Source organism: Thermobia domestica, chromosome 1, assembly GCF_964235325.1.
Source record: "Thermobia domestica chromosome 1, izTheDome1.hap1.1, whole genome shotgun sequence".
Classification (NCBI taxonomy): Eukaryota; Metazoa; Arthropoda; class Insecta; order Zygentoma; family Lepismatidae; genus Thermobia; species Thermobia domestica.
This window is the reverse complement of record NC_137454.1, coordinates 315,000,325-315,024,301: the sequence shown is the minus strand read 5'-3', so window position 1 is coordinate 315,024,301 and position 23,977 is coordinate 315,000,325. Positions and strand designations below refer to the sequence as shown.

Below are 23,977 nucleotides of genomic sequence, written 5' to 3'. Positions count from 1 at the left end.
GCCATTTCATATCTGTGTGAGACATTTCCTAGTCTCCTACATATGAAAAACATAGGAATATACTTAACGTTTGAAATTATACAGTTTGGATCCAGATATATGGAAGTTTACGTCTGAAAAACACCATCATTCATCATAGTAGGCGAGAGTTGAATTCATATTAGGCTTAACTGGTGGGATTGTACTTTTCCAAATATCTCCATTTATAGCAGTATTGCTGTGTCGTAAATGACACATTTAGTGTTATAAAATTGTAATTTATCACTTCATTTTTATGATGTATAAAGTATATTTTTTTTAAAAAAATAATTTTGATTTAATGGGAGATCGCGGAAAATTAGCAGTTGATAGGAGTCCGCGACATCAGAAAGATTGGGAAATGCTGGACTTTAACATTACATCGAGACGTTACATCGAATTCCCTCTTGGTTGAATGCGTATCTGTATGTGAGAGGAACTTTCCGATTCCGCGTGAAAGCTTATGTGGTTCAGATTCCACGTTCAAGTATAAATGTAAGCCTCAAACACCCTTGGTATAGTAAAGGAACGTTAAACATATAAGGGGGAGTCCCGGTTATCCGAACAGATCCGGGAGGAATATTTTATTTTTTGTGGGGAAAATACTCAGTTTTAGGAGATTAATAACCAAAAGGATGAAAATGGGTGCATGTTTTCGTAGAAAACAAAGTAAACTTTCATTAAATATAGTTTTTTTTTTTTTTTTTTTTTTTTTTAAATCCTATATTTAGGTCTTAAGCCACATTAGGACAATTACACAAAGTTTAAAATACAATACAGTATAATGCTCAAAATAGAGGAAACAATGATTGTATTGTCTCATAGCTGACAAACTGCCGACCGCTGCAGAGTGAACTACACAAAGATAATATCCCTAACGGAAAGATTACAACTACTGTACGTACTGTACGTGGAAAAATAAAGGCATCAATTTTTTCCAACATTTTTCCAGTACAGTACACACATTGTAGTCAGGAAACATGTTTTGAAATACTATACACAATGTATTACAACACAACAGCTTCAGTTCGTGATGTGTTGTAATACGAACCCATTCACCCGCTTCAAACCGCGATTTTACTGTTATTCCAGCTAATCCGAATAATCACGTAATGCGAACATGGTTCGGTCCCAATTAGTTCGGATTAGCAGGGCTCCACTTTTAAAAAAGTATAATTTGTATCGCTTTTCTAAAACTGTTTATGAATATTCCTTAGCTTGGTGCGAATGAAATGTCCGCTTTAGCGTCTTATTGGGAAGCTCGCCTCAGCAACACAACTCAGCAGGACACTCAGTTCGTCTCACAGAGTTGGACTAGATCTCGCGTCTAACGTCATAAACTCCGTACACGTCCAAAAAACAGGCTGAGGTACCCAGATCGTATGAAATGCACAATAGAATACACAATTGCGAGTTATTTTTCTTTCTACGAATTCAAAGTGGGACATTCTGCAGAGCAAGCCATAAGAAACATTAATAACAACACATTTCAGACACACATTGCAGCTAAACACACCATTTGCCGTTGGTTTGTCAAATTTCGTTCCATTGACATTGTATTGCAAAAGGAGGTCGTAGGTACCGACTAACATGTTCGAATGAGCTCCCCAGAAACATTATAGAAACAGCCCTTCAGAAAAAGTGTTCGTGACATTGCAGACGGGTTAGGCATACGTCGTACCACTGTCGTTCTGCGATTCCGTGCAATCGGTAAGGGAAAAAGAGGGAGACTCATGGGTGCCACATAAGTTGACATTGACCAACAAGAATCGCAGTCTGTAAGTATCCAGTTCTCTGACCGTAGGTAATAACTGGGAAAATTCCCTGCATCGGATTTTGTTTTCAGATGAAAAATGAATCTACTATGACAATCGTAAAGGATCAGAACAGTGGTTAGATTGTGATCAGTGCCCAGGACCGTTTCTTAAACCACCTCTCCAATCACAAAAGGTGTTGTTGCTGATATGGTGGTCTATGGTAGGAGTAACCCATCATGTCTTTCTCCGTTAAGACAAAACTATCAATAAAGATTGTTGAACTCCATGGAATGCACCGCAAACTCTTCCGTAAGCATTCAACAATAGTCAACAGAAATGGTGTCCTTATGTTGCACGACAATACTGTCGCGCAAAGGACGATGCAGGCTCAACATGGGTTGCAGGATGAACTTCCTCGCTTACCGTATTCCTCCGATATCTCTCCCACAGATTATACCTGTTTCGGCATCTCCATCATGTTTTGGGACAGAAGACCTACCCTGATGATCGGGCAGTCCGTTGTGCTTCTTGACATGCTTGAGGACTTCTTTGCATAGAATACACCAGACTACTTATACCACGAAATCCAATCGTTTATTGACCTATGGCAAAAGTGTGTGGTTGCAGACGTCAACCATTTTGATTAGCTAGGTATTGTAGTCTTAATTTCTTTGCCTTTGCAAATGACGCACCGGGAATGGACATTTCATTCGCTGCAACTTAAATAATAATAATAATAATAATAATAATAATAATAATAATAATAATAATAATAAAAAATGTATACGGAGCTGCTCTTTCTGTATCAAGCACTACACCAGAGCACCAGTTATAGAACAAAATTAGAAGAAATGTAATAACCATGTTATTTGGGGTAATGTATCATCAATGTTAGTATCAATCTCTGAGTGAGAGCTTTCGTAACTTTCCTGAGTAAATGTAGAAGATGCTTAGATTATATTTTGAGTAATAGGCCATAAACCCCAGAAACCTATGTTTATTTGTAGTTCAGGTACAGTAGGATGAATTGAAACGTTATAAATACAAATAATGAATATCCGCTTTTGTTTTCTTTGTTTTATAAAAGTAGCAAGTGGTCTAAGAATCACTGCTAATTAAGGTTCCCTTGGTTAGGTGCCTAGTATTGGCAGTCTTAACCGACTTCTTTCAGTTTTATTTTAATGATATCAAGCAAACACTATAATGGTTTCGGTTTAATAGCCATGTATGTTATACTGTATATAGCGATGTTTCTTCTTTCAAGTGAATAGTGTGTGTCAAAATGACTACTACCTGGATATAAGTTCTTCCCATTTAAATGTTTCCTAGTTCAGTGCAAAATTAAAACATTCTCAGTTTTTATTATTATTATGGTGTATCTAATTTTTAAAAAAAATGTTCATTTTCGTTTTTATTTAATTTTTTTTTTTTGTCTCTCGGTCTACTTAGATTTTAATTCCATCACTAATAAATAAAATAAAATAGGCGGTTACATTGGATCGAATCGAAATAGTTGATATTTGAGAACAGTATTACGACATACTTTCGTGTGTTAATTTTCCTAGCTTGGTTTTACATAATACTCAGGAATATTACTTGCTAATATTTCCAATGGATGATATTCGTATAAGAAAAATAATTAGTTTAATTTTATTTGCGTTTGTATAAAGTGTGTTTTAATACTTAAAGAAAGTTTTATAAATGGAAGAACAATGGACAACTATATTAAGTCCAGTCCTGTATTCAAATTGCATATGTATATGCGTTGCGTGCTTGCTTCTTTTTTGAGCTTAATACTTCTTTTTCAGCACTGAGGCAATATGAGTTGTGAATCTAGTTTTATGGGATCAACCAAATGTACTCTCAATAAGAGTCGAACCCTGCTTCCCCATCCCTCCATTATAAGTGAGTTTTATGGTGGATAAACACCGTATGCGTGGGTTTTCTCGGGGTTCTTCCGTTTCCTCTTACTTTCTTCGTTCTACCATTTTCTCATCATCACCGTCTCCTTAAACCTAGCCGGCATAACCGTGGGACGTAAAACTTAAAGATTTCATATTTATAAGCGAGAGCGATTACATTAACCATTTCACCATGAGGTTCTGTAGGTACAATCTGTATAGCTGTAGAAAGAAGGATGGTGGAAATTTAAAGTTTATTTATTTTTTTTAAGCATGACTACATTTAGGTATGGTGGTTAGAGATGGTATTTAAAAAATTGAAAGATTTGGAGAAAAAAAAAGTACAATAGAAATTAAACAATTAAAAGGAAATGTAGTTAATATACAACAAAGAGCTACGAAACCACTACTGCTAATTATCACTTTAAATGTGTACTAATACTCACGTATCTTCTTTTCAGAAAGTAAAATCGTCAGTTTTAGATTTTATTCCTTAACAAAATCATATGTATAATTTTTATCAGAAACATGTACATACTAAAAATTCCAACCATTATAATTTGAGAAGGTTATATTTAAATATGTCGTTTAAGCGTATTTAATTAGCATCCTCGCTGTTTTAGTGCTAAAACACAATTAACGCATATGCAACTCTTGTTACTATAGTAGTTAATTCATTATTTCAATAATAATACTTCTGAGACATGTATAGTGACAATAGACAGATGATTGTCTATCTAAAACAAGAACTGTAAAGTGCATTGTTGTTCGATATAGTGCAAGTAAAATTTTTACTATTTTTGAAATGAGAGCGTATAGGAATTAGCAGTGTTCCTCAGTATTTCTATGTCTGCTTTTTGTCCTTTAACGAAATTAAGGAAATTATGAATTATGAATGTACATGACGTATAATCTAAAAATGTATTTCATTCCAAGAAACTTATTTTGTAACGTACTGGCGCATTTTTATCGTCGTGACAATATGACAGTTTGACTATTCCTCTTGAAACAGTGTTTTTCAACCAGAAGATAAATATTTTATTTGAATGCACACTAAAAATGAAATTATATATATATATATATATCCTGAGTACTTAGATGATATATATATATAGATCATCACCAGACAGCAGTAGAAAAGAAATAAGTAAAGCAAATGTTTGTTGTTGTCAGGTACTGTCACGTTATGTTTTTCGCATGCATTTTGATAATAATATATACGAGGGTCACTACGAAAGTTTTGAGATACGCATTGCTGTGGCACAGTATTTGAATTCCAACAATTGCGTTCGGCTGTGGTATCCAGAGCGAAAAAGCGAAGCAAGTTTCAACTCGCCTCGCTTATCGGCGTGACCGTATCGCCTTCACTTGTTTGTTGATGTGAGCAGTATTCGGCTGTTTAGAATGGAGCTCGAAAGGGAACATTTTCGGGCAACGATCCTTTACGATTTCAAAAGTGGTTTGAACCAGACACAAAGCCTTGACCGTTTGCAGGGGGCATTTGGGGACCTTGCTCCTTCCCATGCTACAATTTTTCGGTGGTTTGGTGAATTCAGAAGAGGCCGGACATCGCTTAAAGATGAAGAGAGAGCTGGACGTCTGGCAACAGCTGTGTCAGATGAAAACATTGCCGCTGTGGAACAAATGAATCGAGAAAATCCTCGAACAACTTTCAAGGACATTGAATTTACAGTGAACATTGGATCGCCAGCAGTAACAAAAATTCTTCATGATCATCTTCGGCTCAGGAAGGTTTCATCTCGTTGGGTGCCTCACACTTTGGCTGAACAGCAGAAGCGCATGCGTGTGGAATGGTGTGAAGAATTGCTTTGCAAGATTGGATGGAGGCAATTCTCGACGTGTCTCTGACATTGTTACTGGTGATGAGACTTGGATCTATCAATGTGACCCTGAAAATAAACGCCAATCTACAGTTTGGATCTTTCCAGATGAAAATCCACCCAGGAAAGTGAAGCGACCGCGAAGTGTGGGGAAGAATATGGTCGCAACTTTCTTCTCCGAATCTGGCCATGTTGCAATTGTTCCACTTGAAGAACAAAGGACTGTTACTGCTCAGTGGTACACCACTGTTTGCCTAACAAAAGTGTTCCAGAAGCTTCGGGAACGGCGTCCAAGAACTGGATTGCGTGGGATTCTGATTCATCATGACAACGCGTCCGCACACACGGCCATCACAATTCAGTTTTTAGAATCTACGGAGGTCAAACTTATGACTCATCCGCCGTATAGCCCTGACCTGGCCCCGTGTGATTTTTTTATGTTCCCCAGGATCAAAGATCGCATGCGTGGGAAGAGATTTTGTAGCCCTGAAGAAGCTGTAGTGGCTTACAGGAATGAACTTTCAACACTTGAAGAAAAAGACGCAACACTGCTTCCAAAAGTGGTTTTCGAGGATGCAAAGTGTGTACAGTGTAATGGTGAATACTTTGAGAAAATGTAAGTATTAAATTGATTTTAAGTATGTAAGTTATTTCACATCTCAAAGCTTTCGTAGTGACCCTCATATAAGCGGTTTAGGGGCCACGAACAACCCGCTGGCACATGTAAACAAACCAGTGCTTCTCTAGTGGTGACACCTCCCGACTCGCGTGAAGAATATGAAAGACTAGTATAATTGTATCATTAAGACTGAAGGATTTAAAAAATAGTTGCTCAGTTCATTATTATCTGAAAACGAACGTAAATGCATATGTATGGTACTAAAATACAAGTGAGAGCGTAAACTTTGCAGAGTTGACAAAGGGTGCGCCACATTTGTAAGAATTTGGGAACCTATGGGATGAACCGCTCAGGAGTATTACTCGGCCGACAGTATTACTTATGATGATGATGATGATTATTATTATTATTATTATTATTATTATTTTTATTACATGAGATGGACAAAAATATGAAAACATCTGGTATAAAAGAGGTAGCCATTTCAAAACGATTTGCATCTGAACGGTAGGTGTCGCTGTGATTACCTGCACTTCCTGTTAGGTATAAAACCTGAGCAATCATGGGTCAGTTACAGTTCAGCGACCGGTCCGTGTAAGTTATCGTGAATATGTCTGAGCTGACAGAATTTCAAAGAGGGTAAATTGTGAGTGTGCGTATGATGGGAGCCTCCATGACAAAAGTACAGAAATGTTTGGTGTATCAAGAGGCACAGTCTCAAAGATCATGACTGCCTACGAGTGTTCCGGAAAAACCGCATCAGCGAAGCACCAGTATGAACACAAATGTGTGTTTCGTGATAGACGTACATTGGGTAGGATTGTGACCAAGCAGATCACCACGGCACCAAAAGTCACAGCTGAACTGCTGAATACAGTGCTTACAAGCCCTGTTAGCATCAGAACAGTCAGAAGAGAACTCCACAGGCAGGGCACTTACCGCAGATCTGCAATCCCAAAATCACTGTTGTCTATGCTGCTGTACGGAGATAGTGGTGCAACGCGTGAGCAGTGGAAGACTGTCATTTTTCGGATGAGTCTTCCTTTACGTTGTTTACAACTGCTGGCTGAGTTTGTGTGGAGAACGTCAGTACAAGCGTACGATACAGACTGTCTGTTACCAAGAGTTCATGGCGGTGGTTCAGTGATGATTTGAGCAGCCGTATCCTGGTATTCTGCCGGACCTGTCACCAACCTGCATGGACACGTCACTGGCAGGGACTACATAACCATTTTGCTGTATCCCATAGTGCAAAAAAAAGTTTTCCCAGATGGTAATGCCGTATTTCAAGATGACAGTGCCCCTATTCATACGACTCATATCGTCCAGGATTCGTTTCATGAGCACGCAGATGAAGTGTCACATCTACCATGGCCTCCACAACCTTTAGACCTCAATATTATTGAGCCCTTGTGATCAGCTTTGGAGACAGGTTCGAACCCACTATCCACTACCGCCGTCTTTACAACAACTTGGATCTGCTTTGGCAGAAGAATGGTACATCTTTTTGACAACCATACGCAACCTGTATTTCTCCATTCCCCGCCGACTGCAGACCGTTCTGCGTTCCGAAGGTGGTCCTACTCGCTATGAATAAAAATAATGTGTAATTTTTCATATGTTTCCATATTTTGTCCAAACTCATTATTATTATTATTATTATTATTATTATTATTATTATTATTATTATTATTATTATTATTATTATTATTATTATTATTATGATGATGATGATGATGTCCATTAAGTTGAGGATCACAAAATATTTCTGTAGCAGATTCGAATTCCGTAAAGATTTGAAGTTTACTGTACCTTTCAGTAGCGAGGCTATGTATGATGTGGATCTACAGTTTAACGGGGATCTGAACCCATGAATTCTCACCGGGAATCGTCGTGTATTGTCCTTTCATCATTCATTTCATTTCGCATTATTTCCCTAAACCTAAAGAACAGAGAGCCATCGGCCGTAAAACTCAGTAATAATAATAATAATAATAATAATAATAATAATAATATACCGTATACATATTTTAGATAACCAAGTTGGATATAAATCTGACGTAATGATCGTATTTCCCACATAATCCGGGCACTGTCTGCATTATAAATGTCCAGTAAAAGCCGAGAACTATTTAAGTTACGATTGGTGTTCCATTAAAAGAAAGTTTTTAGCAATGCTTGCAATTCTATTCCAGAACGCCTAGCAGAAAGTTTACGTTTACCCCAAGTTGTCCCGTCAGTACAGGCGCAAGTGTTCTTGTGTTTCCGAGTTTTGCTACTTCGTATGTCTCCACAACATGTGACCTCCCTTTGGCCGATCATCATCAGTGAAATGGTTCAGGTGTTTCTCCATATAGAGCAAGAGTTCAACACGGACACTGAAGAATTCAGGTATTTTCTTTCACGTAATGCAACAACAAAGAAATAATACTTCATATGACGCTTTTAAATGTATTTATTGTCTATATTTTTCAGATTTCTTGATGGACTTTTTTTTTTTTTTTTTCCTTTCTTTGAATGGAATTGGAATTAGGGATGCAATTCTGGATAGTTGCTATTAAGTGTAGTGTTGCGACCCTATGCTTATTTCTTTCACTGCATTTCTCTAACTGTGCATACAATGACTTCGTTTATTCCATTCTAATTCGATTCTTTTTCTATCTAAACACACCAATACTTCAAAATTAACATTACTTATTACATAATCTTTATTAGATTAAACAGATTACAACACTAAAATTAAGTAAATGATAGAAATCACAGTAGTAATTCTCGTTTGATGTATTTGTACAGTTATGACAAAATAATTATTGTCATCTGTTTTTAAGGCCTCCTATTTAGAACTGCAGATAGACTGCTTATCTTACAATAAAGGCATGAAAGGGTTACGTTTAGGATAGAAAGTGGCTTTCGTTTGATACAAATAGTCCTGAGACTTTTAATTGTTCATTTTCTAATTTCATGATTTGTGTTTTTGTTTAAGTAATAAAGAACGCCTGAGCTAGCAGAAAGTAAAGAAATCAGGATCAAGGAAACCAACAAAATTATCGAAATAGTAATGAGGTGCTTATTTCAACTATCAGTGCTGTGGAGGTCAAGAGACCAAGAATTCATTCGTATGCTAGTGTTGTTGAAAATACTAGTACTTGCTCATAGAAATGAAATACATAGTTGATAGTATCAAGCTGAGTTTGTTTTATTATTTAAGTGAAAAGATGCGGTAGCAGAAAGAAGGCTGTCATTTCGTGTGAGAACTAGTTAAACGTAAGGCTGTTTGTTTAATTTTGCACTCTGTTGTCAAAAATGAACTGCAAAAGTAAACAGATAAAATTATACAACATGATATATTTTTAATCAGAGTCAAATTCTACAATATGTGTAGCATTTAATGAAAAAGTCCAAGGATGAGGCATCCACTTATTGATAGATTTAATTGAACTGAATAAAATGATGTGGATTAGTGTAAATTCTCATGTGTAGTTTACGAAAAATTGTCATTTTTTTTATAAATCTAAAAATCGATGCTGTACGGTAAGCACTCCAACCTACGTGGGTCGTTCAATGTGTAAGTTTCCTACGCTGTAAAAAAAAAAAAAAAAAAAAAAAAAAAAAAAAAAAAAAAAAAAAAGTTAAGATATATATCCCACTAGACAGGGTTCCGCTGCATTATGCCTTGATAGCCCTTTTCAAACCAATTGGATTGAAAGAGGAGATCCTATTCAATTACCCCCCTGGGTTGCCGTACTTGACCCTGGAGTTCTGTAGGGGTACGTCAAGAATATTGTATTGCATAACTAACATTAGTGCAAAGGTCAGAATCTGCGGCAAAGAATTTACGCTTCGTGTAGATCCGTGACACCTAAGATGTTACGCAACACTTGTTCGGAGATTAAGTACTGCCTTGACGTTCAAGCAAGCAAAGCGAACGTGGAGATCCATTGAGATGAGTATACGACTTTTTTGTGTTGATGATAAAGTTGGATCTCAGAAAAACTTAACCGGGCGGTCCTATCACTATTGGTTACCGAGATATTGTTCTTATTGGATGTTTTCAACCAGACACATTGTGTATCATAGGCGAGATGGATAACTTAGTAGCAGTGTTTATTGTGTGAAGCTTGCTGTTTAGTTAACATGACTTGGGATCGAATCTATGAACCTCCATATCAGAAGTGAGAGTTTTACTATTGAGGTACCATGCTCCCTTTATCAAATTGGTGATGTTATTGCCCAGCTCTGATTAATTACATTTCTTATTGCTGAACAGTAGATCGCCGAAGTTGACGTTGCAATTGATTTGCAGAAGGATTAATTTAGTATTGAGTATCGTATAGAAAAAACTTAATGTTATTTGAGAATGTAGTATTTTGCAAATGTTCTAAAATTTGATATATATATTTTTTATTTACTTCGAAAGGAGTAAAAGCAGTCAGCACAGATCAGCCAACAGCTTTTCTAGAGTTAGATCGATTTGATATTTTTTCAGAGGGATTTTTATATTCACAGTGTGAAAATCTTCTGAGGAGTGCTGCATCTGTGGTCAGTCAGTAGCTAGCACACTGTTAAAATTATATAGAAAACGTATAATGTGAAACATATGTCTCACATCTGATCCTGGCGCGAAGTTGGTGGATAAAACTATTAGGTTAAATGTTAATAAATATGTAAAACATACATAGTAGTTTCATTCGATAAAATGATTTGACATAATACTCGGAAGTTTAAATCAACAAATACAAATAGGGTAGGGTCTACAATATAATTTATAAATCGTAATACATGTACAGAAGAAATTCATAAAGAAATGCAGATTCAGTAGTGTTTCTGTTACTTTCCTATTTTGCTTTCTGAAATACATTAAAGTATTTTTTTTTTTTTTTTTTTTTTTTTTTTATGAACTATATGTAAATAACTGCTTTTCTAAGGCATGACAGTATCTTATAGTTTATACTTACTTTTTTTCTTTGTAGAATTGAAATTGTGTTACTGTCAAGTTAATTGTACTATTGACAAAGTGGATTGCTTTTATTTAGAAAATAGTAAATGCATGTATATGATTTCCTGTTTGTTTTCTTCGTAAAGCGTCTTGTAGGTGCCAGGTTTGTTGTGAAATGTACTAATTTTGGTATATTTTTTCTTTGAAGGAAATTGATAGATATTCATTCAGCTTTACAAGTTAGCAAAAGCTCAGCGAGTGCGTTATTTAGTAGATACACATATATCGGCGAATTAGCTAGAATTTAACCGATAACAATGATTTATGGACGAAACCGTATATATTACTTGTTAACATTTTTCCATTGATCGAGTAAAATTTTACTAATTTAACACACTGCAAAAGTGTGCTTTCATTGGTTATAGAATGAAATGAAAAATAAAAGAATAACAGCTTTCCACTGAAAGTGTGCTTCGGCAATTCTTTTATCAAATTAGTAATGAGGGAATCAGAATCAAAGACACTTTCAGATTACTTTTTTTTTTTTTTTTTTTTTTTTTTTTTTTTTTTTTTTGTAATGGACGTTTTTGTAGTGTCGACAATATGATACAACAATCTGGGATTCTTACATATATTTCAGTCGCTGTAGACTGCCCGGCTTAGGGAAGTATATATTTTTCCATTCTATACTCGCCAAAACATGTTTCGCGTAGTCTCTGAAATGAGTATCTGGGTGGAAGTTTCGGGAGCCCTATATTAACCAGGCCACCTTATCTACGTGCCGAGTGCTCGTAAGTGTGAAGCTTTACCTTGGTACTGCTAATAGGCTTGTCTCGCATTGAGGGGAATAACCATATTTTTAGATGTATATGAAATATGATCATATGTTTCCAGCAGGAATGGAACTTGGACACCACAAACCGAAAGCACGCTTGCCAACCACTTAGCCACGAAGAAACCCTCGGATTCAGTGGTTTTCTTACTCTACGATTACTCATACACAACGCTAATTGAACTTGTAATTATACTATACAAGAAATAAGTCGCTGAGAAATATATTAAGGGGGGGGGGGGCAGGATGGCTCAGTGATAAAATACCTGTGGCGAATGGGGTTCATAGTTCGATCCCCAACAAACTTAGTTTGTGGCGGACAACATCGTGTTCGTAGATTTTCTCAGGGTACTCCCATGTCCTCCCACATTCTCATTCCACCAATTCTTCAAACATCATTCACTTGTCTTAATCATTATCTCCCTTAACCTGAAAAGGAACATAATCGTGGGACATTAAACTGAAAGATTTTTACATTATGATAATGAACTTGTAGAAGCATAAATTGAGTGGTGTTGATGCTCGCATTTAGTTTCCCTCATCCCTTGTCTTGTATGGCTACTTGTTATGTATATATTAAGGAATAAGTCAAAATCATACACTAAACCTGGCATACTGCAAATCTGTGTATGCTTATTCGCTTTCTAAATTTATAGCAGTGCTTGTGTTTCTTTCGTAGTAAATTTACAAACATTCACACACGTACACATTTATTTCCTCTTTCTATGTATGTATTTGTTTAACCAAGTGTTCAGTAGTAGTTCATCTTTAGTGTTTTGTCACATGTTGTGTAGTTACACCAAATCAGTAGCTATAGACATAAAATAAATAAATTAGATCTACAAGTGACTGTATTTTCAGTGCAATATAGTAAAATATAATTTCAGAATTTCATTTCATTTCATTCTAATACCTAAGTTAGTTATAGGAAATTTAATATTTTAAATCTGTTTTAATAGTTGTTTCCAAAGAAACTGTATGATTATTTTTACAGTAAACTTTTCAACTAAACTTGGCCAATAGTTACTTCCACGATAAATGTCAGTTTCAGAAAGATATGGGTTACTGAAAAAGGTGTCACACTTGCAGAAAATAACGTCTTTAGTACAGTGAATAATTTATCAACTTACGCAGATGTTCAAGTTACCAGAGGAATAGTTTGTTCATATTTCTGGTTTTCTTTAGAAGGGCAAGCTTTCATACTTGTTTAAGTATACTATAAGGTTAAAAAAAAAAAGTCCTTGCCGTTCTAGATCAGTAATAAAGAGCAATGCAGTGCACAATTCTTACCTTTATGTCTCGAAGTAATCTTCATCAGCACCCAACACCTTTTACCAACGTTTCTGCAGCTGCACAATACGCTGGTGATAGAACACGGCAGACGTGGATGCAAAGGAGTCCGTGAGTGCGTTCCGCAGGTCTCCCTCATTTGCAAATAATCTCACACGGAGGTAGTTGTCGAGAGAGTGAAACAGGTGGTACTCGATTGGCGTAGGATCCATTGAATATGATGCATGGCACATTGTCTCCCAGCCAAGATGTTGAAGGGTCTCCCGGTCTCTTTACCACATGTGGTTTGACATTGTGATGCATGATTAGCACACCTTTGTGATTCACCAATATCGGCTCCTTCTGCCGCAATGCACGGTGCACCCTTTGCAACTACTGAGAATGGAGGTCACTAGTAATAGTCTGAGCAGGTAGAGGGAACTCGTAATGCACCACTTGCCGACAATTCCACCATACATAGAACATAACCCTCTGTGGGTGCTTAGGTGGTCTTGAGGTGTGAGGAACATGGTCATGTGCCGACAATGTCTAGTACGCATGGGAGTATCATAAAGGACCCACTTTTCGACACAAGTGCGCAATTGATCAAAGATGGGTATGTTTAGGTGCCGAGTGAGGAAGGACAAACAGGCTGTCACTCGTTCCTTGTTGGCCACCGATGATGTGTAGGGTAATCACTTGCTTAAGTTGTATGAATTTCCAGTCGGACTTTTTCAGCGGAAACATGGAATCTTTCTTCAGGTTGATCACACGTTAGACCACTGTCGTCCTCGATGGCTGCTTTCAAGGCCTCGTCATCCAGCACATGTGGTCGTTCACTGCGAGGTTCATTCGAAAAGTTCATATCTCCTGAACGGAATTTTGGGAACCAATGCTTGGAGGGGCGTTCGTTCACGGCATTCTCTTCAAATGGCTGCCATATGCGGCTACTTAATGAAGCTGCTGACAGGCCCAAGGTACTTCGATACCTCCATTTCTCTTTAACACTGGATGAGCTATGACTGCTGTATGTACGAGTATTACTGAATGTCAATGCTAACTCCCGATCGCTTGGCAGGCTTGTGCATCATCATTTCGTTTCCTCTCTGAGAGGGCATGATTAATGGGACGTCGAAAACGGCAAGGACATTTTTGGTTATATTGTATGCAATTATTTGACATTAGAAGTTGGAATTCTTTTAACATTCAGTATTGCTAGCCAACCTTTTCTGCCTCTAGAGTACGAAAAATATTGCTCATAATGGGTCATCACAAAAATTACAGTTGTATCCGATTGTGGTAATTAATAAAGAGAGTTTTAAATGGGACCATTAAATATGATGGGATGTTTGTTGTGTAATGAAATTAGGAAATATACCATTTCTTCTTAAATATAAAAAGTAGTATGTAATTTATTTTTATTTCGTTATGTTATTAAGTTATCGTTTGTATGATTAACATAACTAAAAGTTTCAGTATACTTTCTGAATCTTTTCTTGGGTGAGGTAGTGAACAAAAAAGCAGGTTACTTTTCTATTTGAAAATTTCCGTTTCCGTGGATGTCTGTAATGATTACTGTTAAGTATTTTCATTCTTATTATAATTCTATGTATAACAATTTAACTTTAGAACTTCTCGACATGGGCGTCACCAGATAATTAAAAAAAAAAAAAAATAGTTTCTTCTACTTTACGAAACATTCTGGGCCAATCCATGACAGTTGTTTTGCAGACACGAAACATGCTGGGCCAATCCATGACAATTGTTTTGCAGACACACGCCTCACCAAACAATCTTTATCTTAACATCTCAGCTCATTGACAACGTTCCGCACTGAAAAATTAGAGACCGCACGTCGATTGGTGTGAAGTGATTTCAGATAATGAATGCCATTTTTCGTTGTTTATTCCTGAAAAGATACCAAACATAATCACTTGATTAAGTTGTACGCTTAATACATATTATTGAAAAATCACATTAACCTAGTCATACGCGGTTTCGCTGTGCTCACCAAACTGGGTTTCATTTGAACATTCCTTATATCATTGAAAAGCTGTGTGCCAACAACAGAAATTTTAAGAAGGTAACATTCCTGTTTTCACTTCGGCTGTATGAAACATGAATCCGAATTGTATATGCTCTTACCGCAGATGGAATTCAGATCAGTGTATGCTGACCGTTGGACCCCCTTCCCTTCTAGCGACGCCCATGCCACTCGATTTTCACACATTAATGTATGAACTTTCCTAATTTCTTCTTTGCAAATATAAATGCATGTAAGTTTTGTAATTAACCCACTTCTGTTTCAAGGCTCTCATTCAAAGCGAGAGCAATGCGTGTTCACCTTGAAACCAATTAAAACAATATTAATACATATGTACATATAATAATATTGTATTTTACTTTTTATTAACGTCTTTTACAGTGTATTTTATATTGTGTGTTCTTTTTTTATTTTCTGTATATTGGGCTTTTCATGTACCTATGTATTAACTTGTGACACTTTAATAATAAGACTCATTTTTTTCCTTTCCACTTCCACCTTGGTTGATATTCTGTGGTGATGGGCAAATAGGCGTCAAAGCAGGTAAATTAATATAACAGCGAATATTTCTTATTTTCGCACGTGCTTGTAGATTTTTGCCAATTGGTGTAGGTTTATTTAAAAATATATAAATTTGATGTCACAGTCTTCCAAATCATAATTGTGCTTATAGTGATAAACTTTCATGATAAATTACAGTGTTTAAGAATATTGGGAGTTTTAGTGTTGTTCCTATATGAGTTAATGGTTATTTAACAACTTTCTGGACGGACCTAGAAGAAGCATAGTATCAGTACTAGTTTTTATTATCTTTCTATTGATAGAAAAGTGCGTACCAGTTTATTGATAAGTACACAGTTCAGTTATTACTGGGAAATGGATCGCATGGATCAAATGATGCCATACTCGGCTCATATTTGAAAAAAACCTTATGTTTGATTCTTGATGTTGGCCCTTTGGACTTCGTCTTTATATTTTTTCTTCATTTGGGCCAAACTAATTCTGAAATAAAAAAAATTCAGGCTAAAGTAGTTTTTTTCCTCTTTGTCATACTGGAGGACAAGATTACTCGCGTAAGATGACAGACAAATATCTTTCGGTGATAGCAGTATCAGTAGAAGGAATAGGAAATTCATTCGGTTTTGGGTAGTATCTCGACATTCAAGGAGACAATTATATTAACAAAATAACTAGATTTAATTAACATTGTTTGAGAGCTATCTAAGAATGGGTATATCGGATATCTCAACACTACATTTGGGTAATTACACATAGGCTATACAAACGAAAAACAGTTACATTAAAAAGAAAAGAAAATCTTATGATAATTGTAAATGCACAAATCAGTCCCATTATTTGATTTAAAAACACTTCGCTTAAAAACTGAAATTACTCAAAATCCACTTCTGTTTTTCCAACACTACACTACCCAGACACACACACAAATGAAAAAGAACTGCATTAAAAAAAATTATATTAATATATTGTCCAGAGAAAAGAACCATATCTCAGTCACGGTTTGGAGTAGTAACTATTTTTCGGGTGAAGGTAATTCGAGGCTAAGACGAGAATATTTTAAGGGACTTTTCTTTAATATCAGATTGTCTAAAATGTATTGAGCACATAGATTTATTGTTTGAAAATAACAGTATGAAATCACATATGGACCATTACCTGCTGCCATAATACTGTTGTTATAGAACTTTTGTGGTTTCTGGTCAAAAAATTGTGACACGTGGTTTTCACAGATCTCTTTTGAAAGCAACTTAACAGCATTCAAAAAGTTCTGCAAAGACAGAAACAAATGATAGTCTGACGGTGCTAGGTCCAGACTATAGGATAGATGCAGTGAAACCTCTCAGCCAAGTTCTCTGAATTTCTGATGGGTCGTTAAAGATGTATGGGGTCTCGCGCTGTCAGCGTGGTATACGACACTTTTTCTGTTGACTAGTTCCAGCCGTTTCTTTTGAATAGCTAGGTGCACTCACGCAAATTGATGATAGTACAGGTCCGAACAGAATATATCGTTCTACCCGGCACCAGCTTATGATGCACGATGCCTTTCCGATCCTACCAAACTAACAGCTTAAACTTCCTGGAAATCATTGTGGGTTTTGATACAGGTTGTGGAGATTCTCGCTTCGACCACAATGTTTTTCGCACATTGTCGCAGGTTATTCACTTTTCGTAACTCTTGACCAACCTCTTGAGAAATGACTTGAGTTCGTTACGTTTCAATAGATAGAAATTCGAATAAGTAAATGTTTTTTAGTCAAATCATATGACGCTCAAACGTGGATCTTCCTTTTTGTTGTACAGGTTTCTCCAAATGATTTAACACTGTTTGATGATAAATGTTTAAGTCATTGGCAATGTCATAACTGCCTACATACTAGAACTGTATTGCTAGACTTTTGCTGTGATTGGTTGCCCGCTGTGAGGAATATCTTGGACATCGAGATACCCAGAACGAAAGCAACTGAACCATCTTTTTTGGCTGTTGCTTTTCACAAGCAGTACAAATTTCTTCACGGACCTGCGTAGCATTTGCCCCTTTATTAAGATAACATTGTAAAATGTACGCAGTTTTGCGGAAAGTTCACTCATCATCACGGTACAATACATTGAGTCTGATTATAAGAAGTCCAGCACATTTGTCAAGCTTCAGCTGTCAGCTGTCGAATGACGTTAAGCTTGACCCGCTGCGAATCATATACCCTTTTAGAGACCTATGCAATCTCGCTCACAAAGGGCTCAATACTTTTTAGACTATCTGTTATATTAACTATGTAGCCGTACTTTTTCCAGTTTTTACTAATCAGTACTGTTTTTGGATTCGTAATGTATTGAAAGATTAAGCCCAAAATTGATCTGGAATTTGAATCATCTTACTGTGAATACTCAAAGTAAACGTCTTTCCGTTTTTGAGTTGTATATGTAAATAAATGGGTTTGTCATAAATTGTGCAATATTTCACGTGACCGAAACAAATCATGCTGTCGAAAGTGTTTGTTTGTTAACGCGAGTTTAGATAGTGGTACTTTGTATTCTGAAAGGTGTACAGTGCTGCGTTCTGCGTATGGTTTGACAGCTGCCAAGATGAAGATGCAGCTAAAGTTGATTCGGAATCTCGCTTTTCGAATTCGAACTGGATCATTAGGTTGTGAAAGCAATTTGAAACTTGGGAAGTTGATCCGAGCAGAACAACTGAATGGCTTAAGAAATTTCGCTTGGTTGTAAGAACCTCGTCGATCAGTCGAGTCAGGTACGCCGTAAACTATGGATTCTGAGGTCGTGCACCAGGTCATAAAGGCAAATCCGATGACTGACACTCGGAAATTACCAGGCGAGTTGTTTAATAACTCACAGTTTAGTATAGTTGGTTATATTCATGACCTCGGCGAAAGCACCAGGATCATCCGAAGTGTGCGTCACGAAGTGATCCCGAGTCAAGGACATTAACGACTACATGTGTGCAAGAAGTCCGAGTGATCTGAATTTTCTGAAGAGAAATAATTACGTGCAACGAAAAGTGGGAATCTTTTGAAAATTATAAGAGCATAAACAGTGCTTAAATGAAGGAAAGTGCCGGAACCTGTCGCCAAACACGGTCGTTTCGAGCAAATCTGATGCCCAGCGTTTGGTGAAATCCTGAGGAGATAATTATCTACGCGTTCGTTCAGGGTGGTAATACAACTAATGCCAACCCGTACTCCACATAATTGAAGCGGATACATATTTTGGTGTGGCAAAAATACTCTGCATTGTACTCAGAGAGCGAATTCTTTTGCATCAAGACAATGCAAAACATCACACCCCACAAACGTCCCGGAGCAAACTCCATGACTTAAGGTAATTGATGTCACACTCAGCGTATGGTTTGGAGCCTTCACATTATTACTTGTTTCGGTCCGTGTCTCATTTTCTGTGCTTGCGATGTTTCACAACCAAAACTTGGAATCTGAAGTGCAGGAGTTTTCCGCCTTGGAGGACAAGAATCGGTATCGGCGTGAATTCGAAAAACTGACCTGAAGGCTTCAAAAGATTTGGAACAATGGTTTCTACTTAATGCGCTAGACAGCTTCCGTTGTAACTAAATGCATGAAAGAAGTACGTGATAGAACTATTGCAATACTTTCGGCTCATCATTGTACCTGACGATTTCTGCTTTCACGTGTTGAACCGCTTTATACTGTGGTTAGGCCACGTACGTTCTCAATCGATACAATTCTAATATTATCAAACCATAATGTTTCAAGGTAATGTTAATTCTAATGTTACAAGGTAACCAAAAGAAGTTCTTGCCATTCGTGATCGTCAGAAATAGACATACAGCATATGATATCCAGCGTTAAGTCTCAAAGTAATCTCCATCAGCATCCAGCTCCCTTTGCCAACGTTGCTGCAGCTACGTAATGCTGTGGTGATAGAACTCTGGAGTGATGTCACAGGTCTTCATTGTCGAAAGATTTCCCATGGAACTGAACAGGTGTTAAACTGATGGCTAGGTCAAGCGAGTATGGTAGATGGCACAGTGTTTCCCAGACAAGTCGCTGAATGGTACCACTAGTCACTCTTGCCACATATGGTTTCGCAGCGGAGTTACAGCACATCCTTGCCATTAACCAACGCTGTCTGTTGTAATGCATGTTGTATTCGTTCTAACTGCTGCGAGTATAGGTTCAGAGTGATGATGTGGCCTAGTGTGGAACTCATAATCCACCACTTGGCGACTAATCCACCAAACACAGAGCATGATTTTGTTTGAATGCAGAGGTGGGCTTGAAGTGTGAAACATGGGTTACGTGACAACAGTCAATGCTTAGTACGGCTGGGATGTCATACTGGATTAACGTTTCGTTACTCGTGAACTTCTATCAAATAGGGGAGTTTTGTGGTACCGAGACAGCAGCGACAAACAGGCTATCACTCATTGTTCCTTGTTGGCTGCCTCGGTGTGTGTAGTCCCCACTTGCTAAATTTGTGCACCTTCTGTGTGCAGTGAAGGTGAAATTTGACTGTTTCCTCGGAAATCTGGAAGCGGTCGGCAAGTTTAGCAAACGTTTGATTGCTGTGCTCTTCTATGTCTTCCTTCAGGGCCTTGTAATTCAATACCTATGGAACCCGGAGGTTCAATGTCGCATTCACAAAAGCTCTCCATTAACTTCTATCCGTATCCAACTGAGAGGTCGTTCGAAGTTATCAGTTCGGGTCCGAGGCTTCTGGGAATGTTTCTGTAGTTAAATTTAATTTGTATACCTTAATATCAAAGCAATCATGTGTCTCCGGAGATAATTAAGAAGTGCAGACCATTCAAGAGAAGGCGTAAGTTCCTGTAGATTTTTTGTGCCTGTAAGACTATTCATCAATTTTCCACCATCTATTCACATTCTTGGAAATGCAGAGAGATAAATTGGAGGCGGGGTAGGGTTGGGGAGCAGAATTATAAATTTGGAAGGCAGATAGTAAATTAGGGGGAAGGAAGGTAAATTTGAGAGGAAAGAATCTTCCCTTTGGGGGGAAGAAATGGCAAATTTGAGGGAAATTTGCAAAATACCAAGACTTTTGTTCCTGTGCATATTGCCAAGTACTTATACGAAATATTATTTTGCAAAATAGTTAGTGTTCTTAAGGTACATATGAACAGTTCGTCAGCATACCATGTAGCGTCGTAATTGATTTATAAATGCATTTCTTCATAATGGAAAATCATTATTTTGCAAGAAAGGAATATTAGATTTATAAATTTAGGAAATTAAGCAGAGAAATTTATGCTTGCAGTTTACGTCACAAAATATGAAATGGGGCTTACAAAAATAAATATAATTTTTAAACTTGTTCATTTATCCAAAATTTTGTAACAGAGTAAATTTTAAACGTTTTATAAATAGACCTTGGACGACGCGGTTGTGGCCGTTTCTTAGGATCTTACCCGCATTATGTAACGTATTCCTGTATTGTATTAAAGAGGATATTCCTGTATTGTATTAAAGGGTTTTTTAACATCAAAACTAGTGTTGTGCTAATCTCTTCGTGCATAGAAGCCTTTTTGTGTAATGGCGGGTATTATCCATGAAGCTGTCTATACATGTTGACACTTACTTCAGTAATTCTCATGTTACCTACTAAAGGTACTTAACAATATTTAATGTATTTTTCTTTGAAATTAAGTTTCTCAATAAAAGAAAACTAATTCTAGTTTGTTCCTGTGATATTCTCACCTCTTCACATGTTTACAAATATCAGGTTAATATGTACGCGGTTTGAAACTTGTTGGACAGTAAACTTTTCAAAAGATTGCACGTGCCGAATTGACCAGATGTTGTTGGGACAATAGTCTTGATCTGCTAATCAAGATAATATAAAAATATGTCCAAGATATGAAGATATAGTCGTGTGGGTCAGAATTTAATAAGATGTAAAATCTTTTGATATTAGAAGAGATATTAGCTCAGTATTATAAGCAAGATCAAGTACAGAGGTTAATCCAGTTATTTTGAACCAAATTCAATGTGTAGTTGTACTGCGCATGCGCAACCCATCGCCGTAAGAGTGCCACAAGACATGCAACAGTACTTCCTTAGTCACGCAGTATAGCAGTATGATCGAGCGCAGTCTAATGCTGCCGAAACTAAACAGTTTCTGGGAGGGGTTCATTCTGACTTTACGATGCTAAGTTCACGGCGTTGCGCATCGTAGAAATGTGTAAAGTGACTGATACTACTGTGAATCGTATTATACGGAAATATGCGTTACAGAGTCCTGGGCCCACCACACCGATGCGAGCAGCTAGAACCTTTTCTCAAAAGGGTTCGCGATTGTTTTCGTTTTTTCGTACAGGTGCAAACTGGGTCTCCGAAAGGTGGAGCGGAACGTCAAAATCAATAATTCGTAGTACCAGACTCATGTCCTGACTGAAATGTATCAGCAAGAAATCCCAGCATTGTACAGACAAGACTTAAACAAGGTTGAACTGCACCAAGACAAGGCATCCAGCCAAACGGCGAAAACATCACTGAAATTCTATTGCCGTATGGAACAGGAAACTGGAATTGTGTGAGTTGCCTTCACTGACATCCTGTTAAAAATCCAGAAAGCAGCCCAGTGGACTATTGTGCTTTCGGACTCCTCAAGCGGCTGGCTTACGGAAAGTTTGTAAAGAGGACACAATACCTATTGTCTAGCTGCAACTCAGTCTCCTGCAATGGAAACTTTGATGCCAAGCAATAGATAGTAGAGGTGGTTTGCAAATCGAATACAACCGGTGGTGGAAACACGGCAGTTACCAGGTAAGAGTGTACATTCAAATTCGGCTCAACATAACTGAATCAACCTCTGTAATCCGAGATACGTTACAAGAATAAGTATTGTATTATTTATAGAGGTTCGTAGTAGTTCTGATTTCTGTGCGCTACTTGTCGGCTATTTAAGATATTACAGAATAGATTCAACATTTCTGAGGTATTCCCGTTCAAGATAAAAAGAAATAACAAAAATATTAATCTAATCTAACATAATAGTATATAAGTAAATATATGTACAATTAAGATTTGGAGGACTGAACAGGGTGAAGGAATTTTTAGGTTGGGTGCTTTTATTTTAGTTTCGCACGGCAGCGCTTAACGTAGTAGGTAAGGTAGTTAGTAGTACAATAACTGTGTGCTGGATTACTAACTATACATATACCCATTATTCGTTATAAAGGATGAAATAAATTGTTATTAGATGGATATGCTCTTTAAATGTTTTCAGATATATCTGCTATGACAACGAACAGTGTCCAGATATCTTTTCACTGATTTGTTAGTTACTTTAAAATAGTAAACTTGTGTTATATTTATGTTGACTTCTGCCTAATGGAAGTGTAGGAGAAATATCATATACTTGATCCCTATCTGGAATCAAACCCGGGAATTTTTATTAGAAGAGAATAAGCATAATAATACACCTACGAGAGAACCAAGCGTCGATATTTGAAAGTTTTACTGTTTCATCTTTCTCATAGGAATTTGCAGTAAAGTATTCTAATCAGAACCATTTGCTCGAGGAGACCTTCTTATGAAATATTTTTTTTAATAATGGATACATTTCAGCTCTAAAAAATATCTTTATTAGTGTTCGTCATACATTTCTCCTGTATTTTCTTAAGTTTGAACGTTGATGTACTATGGTAAAATGTAACTCTCATCTGTGTTTTCGAGTAAAATTTTTACTCTTTCATTTATATTTCTCTGTGTTCGTTTCTCGGGAGCACCATTTTTTTTTTTTTTTTTTTTTTGTTTTGTTTAATATCCAGCACTTACTTTTTGTATTATTTGTTATGTTTGTGTGTATTATGTTGTTAACAGGATGTGTTTCTTTATTTGTACGTTGCAGTCTTTCAGTTTGTGTATATTATAAATTTCCAAGTGAAATACTGTTCTATTACTTGTGATAAAATTAGTAAGGTAGTAAGATATGTTATTATAAATATTCTTTACATTAGATTTAAATTCTAAATATTATGCAGAAGTTGTATAGAAAATTATTAGTATTGTTTCACGATAATTTCTTGCAAGTTTAACTCGCATTTGTTGCAGGTAATGAATAGTTTCAATATATTTTCTTGTGTAGCATTAAGTATTCGTAGAGATCCGTTAAAAAAATCATGAAGTTTTCTTGTTTTAAATAAATAATGAAAGTTACTTTATGTTCGGTAATTCATATAACTTGAAGGGTCCTTTGTATTAATAATAATAATAATAATAATAATAATAATAA

The 23,977-nt window shown here is 36.7% G+C and overlaps 1 protein-coding gene across 3 annotated transcripts in view; it reads left to right on the top strand.

The window, feature by feature from the left end:
* Nucleotides 1-23,977, top strand: part of LOC145662508 (protein DOP1 homolog) — a 166,371-nt gene that overhangs the window by 121,240 nt on the left and 21,154 nt on the right. For 2 of the 3 annotated variants that reach the window (XM_081728162.1, XM_081728170.1), the window contains 2 exons: nucleotides 8,332-8,527; nucleotides 15,749-15,760. In XM_081728162.1, the coding sequence (XP_081584288.1) occupies nucleotides 8,332-8,527; nucleotides 15,749-15,760 (208 nt within the window). The remainder of the gene's footprint in view (nucleotides 1-8,331; nucleotides 8,528-15,748; nucleotides 15,761-23,977) is intronic. The other variant, XM_081728179.1, reaches the window with a different exon arrangement.